At 37.6% G+C, this 6,379-nt stretch overlaps 1 protein-coding gene across 1 annotated transcript; it reads right to left on the minus strand.

Moving 5' to 3' along the window:
• Positions 1–536: 536 nt before the first annotated feature.
• On the minus strand, positions 537–1,469 carry OR10D5B (olfactory receptor family 10 subfamily D member 5B). Its single transcript, NM_001388795.1, has one exon. It carries the CDS (start codon positions 1,467–1,469, stop codon positions 537–539), a length of 933 nt encoding a protein of 310 aa, NP_001375724.1.
• Positions 1,470–6,379: the final 4,910 nt, after the last annotated feature.

A 6,379-nucleotide genomic window follows, 5' to 3' on the forward strand; every position in this document is an offset into this window, starting at 1 on the left:
TTTAAACTTAAGCAAACTGTACCACCATCATGCTTTTAAATTTTATAGCGTGTTGACCATGAAAACCAGCTTTGTTAAATGGCCAGAGAGATATTGTAGTAGAATTGAGTAAGGCACACATTTTGGAAGGAAGGAAGGGAAGAAAAGAGGGAGGAGAGAAGGAAGGAAGGAAGAGAAGAACGGGGGGAGAGGAAAGGAAGACAGTCCATGGCTTCTAGAAACTTGAAGCTTTATGGTAATTGGTCAAAACATAGTTCCAACAAGTACAGACTGTGTGAGGCAGAAAAGATACATTGTTTTGGCAAATTAAAAACAGAAAAGGCTGGGTTAATCTGGAAATTTTTCCTGATTAACCCAGTCCTTTCCATGTAGGACTAAATCAGTGGCTCAGCTGACACTTACCACGAGACTATCAGTATTCCTAAGAAACTACTGGTAGTTTGCCCAGCTCACTATTTGGCAACAATCTCATTATAAGAATAGTGGATCTGAAGCAACTCCCCCAAAGAATTTCAGAGAGGAATTGCCCCTATACCTTATACCCCAGAAATGTGGACCATTTGAGTGAATACTTTCCTCAAAGCCAATTTCACATCCTTGTTTCTTAAGGTGTAAATCAAAGGGTTGAGAGAAGGAGTGACAATATTATTCAACACTTGAATAACAGAATCTAGCCAGGGGCTGGAAGCAGGCCTGAGATAGATGAGCATCACCGGCCCATAGAACAAGAAGATTGACATCAGGTGGGCACTGCAGGTTGAAAAAGCTCGGCGCCTGCCTTCCGCAGTGCTGATTTTCAATATAGAAAGGACGATGTGACCATAGGAAGTAAGGATAAGGAAAAAGCATGTAAGCGTCACAACATCCACGTTAGTAAAACTCACTGTCTGAGCTAGAGAGGTGTCTGCACAGGCCAGGGGTAACACCACTGGGATATCACAGAAGAAATTGTCCACCTCATTGGAGCCACAGTAGGGTAACTTAAAGACCAGAAAGGTGAGGATACTTCCATGGAGACAGCCGCCCAGCCAAGTGCCCAATGTCAAGCCAGTGCACACCCTGCGGTTCATGATGACTGTGTATCGCAAAGGGTGACAAATAGCCACAAATCGGTCGTAGGCCATCACGGTGTACAGGAAACACTCAGTGCCACCCAGGAAGTGGTAAAAGAAGAGTTGGCAGGCACAGCCCTGGTATGAGATGGTCCGGCTTTGCCCCATTAGGTAGAGCATCATTTTGGGGGAGCTCACAGAAGGGAAAAATATATCAAAGACAGACAGGTTTCCCAAGAAGAAATACATGGGGGTGTGCAGGTTGGAGGAGACCAGAATGGTGAGGAAAATGAGCAGGTTTCCCAACAAGGTGAAGAGATAGAAGGCCAAAAATAAGACAAACAGCATGTTCTCCAGCCCTTCGGTATTGGGAATTCCCAATAGGATGAACTCCATCACAGAAGTGTAGTTCTGCATGTTCACGCATCAGAGGGTCCCGGAGAAGTAAAGCAATAATCATGATATAAGACCACAAATAACTGCAAAAATATCTTCCAAGTCAAATTATTTATGAGGCACTGGCTACAGGCAGAAGGAGACCAAAAAAAGAGAAAGGAGACCAACACTACATCTGGTCCTGGAGCTAAGTCATGTGTCACATTTGGCTTCCTTTTTCATGTGTTAAATTAAGTAGCAGAGGAATGTTATCTTTATAGTTGGCAAACCTCTTGCAGGAATCAACTCTTATTACCAGTTTTTTGTAGTTTCTCCCAATATGATTTATTGTCACACAAACTGGCACATTTCAGAATCATCTTCTCCATGGAAGATTTGTCATCAGGTGGCAATCTTATTTTAATATCAGCCAAGTCATAATCAGTCGGTGGTAAATAGGCCAACTACCCAAACATATACACATAAAAACGTGAACCTACATAGAAATGATATACACTTAACTACTCATTTTTACTTTCAACAATATTATTTCCATTCTCCAGTGTTTATATTTAACAAATAAGTGTACAATTTATATTTATAACCTACCCACACACTTACAGAAATGGGACTGAACCTAGAAGAAGGCACTAGGTGATAGAAGGTAATAGAAATACTATATCCCACTAGAAACATATCTCTCTACAGATAGATTTTATTTCTATACTATAGAGCTCCAAATCTAAATTCCAATGACATTAATATCATTTAGCTTTATTAATGTACGTTGGTCGATAAACCATAAATAAAACCTCAATTATATTTTCAGAAGGACAATACCTTCTTCTGTTCATTTGTATCCCATTTTATGTTAGCCTTCCATATAAATATTTGTCATCGAATATAACTCTGTGATCAATATTTGTTCATAGGAAATCATCTGATAAATATTTTCATACCAGCTTTAAATGGCTGATCTGTTACTATTTCCTGCATTATTTCCATTTCACAAGGTTAAAGAACTTTGTTATGGATAAAAATCTCAATAAGTAGAATTTCTAGCAAGAATTAAGAAGTAGAGAAAACAGGAGTTTTCAGACCATTCTTGAAATCAATCCATACATGACGTATCAGATAAAGGGCTAGTTTCCAAGATCTATAAAGAACTTATTAAACTCAACACCAAAGATACAAACAATCCAATCATGAAATGGGCAAAAGACATGAAGAGAAATCTCACAGAGGAAGACACAGACATGGCCAACACGCACATGAGAAAATGCTCCACATCACTTGCCATCAGGGAAATACAAATCAAAACCACAATGAGATACCACCTCACACCAGTGAGAATGGGGAAAATTAACAAGGCAGGAAACCACAAATGTTGGAGAGGATGCAGAGAAAAGGGAACCCTCTTGCACTGTTGGTGGGAATGTGAACTGGAGCAGCCTCTCTGGAAAACTGTGTGGAGGTTCCTCAAAGAGTTAAAAATAGACCTGCCCTACGAACCAGCAATTGCACTGTTGGGGATTTACCCCAAAGATACAGATGCAATGAAACGCTGGGATACCTGCACCCCGATGTTTCTAGCAGCAATGTCCACAATAGCCAAACTGTGGAAGGAGCCTTAGTGTCCATCGAAAGATGAATGGATAAAGATGTGGCACATGTATACAATGGAATATTCCTCAGCCATTAGAAACGACAAATACCCACCATTTGCTTCAACGTGGATGGAACTGGAGTGTATTATGCTGAGTGAAATAAGTCAGAGAAGGACAAACATCATATGTTCTCATTCATTTGGGGAATATAAATAATAGTGAAAGGGAATAGAAGGGAAGGGAGAATAAATGGGTAGGAAATATCAGAAAGGGAGACAGAACATGAAGTCTCCTAACTCTGGGAAATGAACTAGGGTGGTAGAAAGGGAGGAGGGCGAGGGGTGGGGGGTGAATGGGTGATGGGCACTGAGGGAGGCACGTGACGGGATGAGCACTGGGTGTTATTCTGTATGTTGGCAAATTGAACACCAATAAAAAATAAATTTATTATAAAAAAAATCATCCATACAACCACACCCCTATATAAAGCTGGCCTTGTTCAAAATGTTTGAATAGACTTTTATCCAAGCAAAGATAGACAGGAAGACAAAAAGACTCTTTTCCAGCCCAAAATATAATTTAAGCATTGAGTTTAGGCCATAGCAAGCAATTTAATCTCACAAATATTTATTTTTTAATCTAACTGATAGAAATATAAAGATGAATAAAATGAAATATTCTTTCTGTAAAACCTAGCTCTAGAGTTATATAAAATGGGTTTATAACCCTGGCCCTATCTCTAATGCTGGAGCCATAAGCAATATACTTAATGTCTCTGGGCCTCATCTTCTGGAAAAAGAGTAATGGGTCATAGTACTATCTGCCTCAGAAGGTCTTTGTGAGGTTTGAGTGAGATAATCAACATGAAATGTTTAGCTCAGTGCTTGGCACTTAGTAGTAAATGTTCAATATTAATTTAGCAACTAACCTCATGCATATAAGACTGTGATAGTGTAGGTGATAACGTAGTAACAACAAAAGAGATGTGATGGAGTTATAATTAGAAATGGATTTGAAAAAGATCTGTGAGATTTGAAAAAGCAGAGAAAGCATAAATATGATCAAATGATCTTTGAAAAAAGAGCAAAGGCAATACAATGGAGAAAAGATAGTCTTCTTAACAAATGTGTTTGAAAAAACAGTACACCCATATGAAAACGAAAAAATCTAGACACAAACTTTACACCCTTCACAAAAATTAACTCAGAATGAATCATGGACATAAATGTGAAATGCAAAAGTATAAAATTCTTAGAAGGTATCATAGGAGAAAAGCTAGATGACCTTAAGTATGTCAATGACCTCTTAGATACAACACCACAGGCACCATCCAGAAAGAAAAAGTTGATAAGCTGAACTTCATTATAATTTTTAAAAATTCTGCTTTGCAAAAGATAGTCAAGAGAATTAGAAGACAAGGCATAGAGTGGGAGAAAATACTTTATAAAAGAATACCAGATAAAGTACCATTATAACTCTTGAAACTCAATAATAAGAAATCAAACAACCCAATTAAAAATTGGGCCAAAGACCTTAACAGACACCTCACCAAAGGAGATGTGCAGATGTCAAATAAGCATATGAAAAGATGTTTTCCATCATTTGCTATCAGGGAAATGCAAAGTAAAACAATGAAATATGCTACAAACCTATCAGGATTGGCTAGAATCCAGAGCACTGGCAACACCAAATACTGGTGAGAATGTGAAGCAATGGGAACTCTCATTCATTTCTGGTGGAGTCACTTTGGAAGACAGTTTGGCGGTTTCTTAAAAATTAAACATATTCTTACCATATGATCCAGCAATCATGCTCTTGGTATTTCCTCAAAGGAGTTGAAAACTTACATCTCTACATAAGACCCTGCACATGGAAGTTTATAGAAGCTTTAGTCATAATTGCCAAAACTTGGAAAGAACTAAGATATCCTTCAGTACATGTATGAGTAAATAAGCTATGGTATATCCAGAAATAGAATATTATTCACCACTAGCAAGAAATGAGCTATCAAGCCATGCAAAGATATGGAGGAAACTTAAATGTGTGTTACTAAGTGAAGGAATCCAATCTGAAAAGGCTACATATATAATTCCAAGTATATGACATTCTGGAGACAGTAAAAAAAAAAATAGTGTTTGCTAGGGTTTGAGGGCAGGGGCAGGATGAATAAGTAGAGCATGGATTTTTAGGGCAGTGAAAATACTCTGTGTGATACTATACTGGTGGATATATGTCATTATATATTTTCCAAACCCATAGAATGTGCAACACTGAGGGTGGACCTTAATATAAACTATGGACTTTGAGTAATTATGATATGTCAATAGAGATTCATCATTTAACAAAGAACCACCTGGTTGGGGGGAATGTTTAATAATGGGGCAGGCCGTACATGTGCAGGCAACTGTGATATAAGGGAAATCTCTATACTCTTTGTTCAATTGTGCTGTGAACTTAAAATTCTTCTTAAAAAAAAAAAATAAAGTCTTTCCTTAAGAAAGAAGAGAGAAAAATACTCAGGTTAGGAAAATGTTATTTTCATTAGACCCACAAGAAAGTATTAAGAAAGTATTAGGTAAATATACCAGCAGAATTAAAAGATCTCTGCATAAACTCTCCCGTTAATCTGAACCTTTCTGTTTCTAGCTCAGCAACCAAATTCACAAAGGTGTCTGGTCCAAGCTTTGCCCTAGGCAAAAGTGTAAATTTCACAAATTACCTTAGATCCAATTTCAAAATATTTCTCAGTCCTCCCCTGCAGTCTGCATTCAATGACTCATCTCCATCCAAACCTATTCTCAAGAAAGAATGTGACATCAGTCCAAAAAAAAAAAAAAAAAAAAGTTTTTCTAAGAACAGATGTTGCATAATCACAAAGTTATTTGGAAAAGTACTGAATTTCCATCGCAGAAGATTTTCAAGCAGAATCTATAGGCTCATGTCTTGGGGAAATGAATGAAGGAATTATCCTCCTGCAAAGGAAGGTAGATGAGATGTTTTCCTCGAACTGGAAATTCTAAAATTTTATATTATTAGCTTTTTATAAATTTTGTGTTTCACTATCACCCCATTCACTAAAATTTGCATTTTAAAGCCTTAGTCTTCAATGAAGGAATGAAAACATGCCTGTAAAAGGAGATTCTCATATTGATAAGAGTGGATTGATACTGATAAGATGTTAAGAGCAGAGATAATTTCTAAATTTTATACCATCCGCAAGACAGAATTCATAAATAAAGACTATCCCCTTCAATTTCACCATCTTCCCCCTACCAGCCACTCTCCTGCTACACAAGCACACTTTAATCCCCTTCATTTCTTTCTGGGTGGAGACTTACTATGGGT

This window comes from Canis lupus, chromosome 5 (assembly GCF_011100685.1).
Source record: "Canis lupus familiaris isolate Mischka breed German Shepherd chromosome 5, alternate assembly UU_Cfam_GSD_1.0, whole genome shotgun sequence".
NCBI lineage: Eukaryota > Metazoa > Chordata > Mammalia > Carnivora > Canidae > Canis > Canis lupus.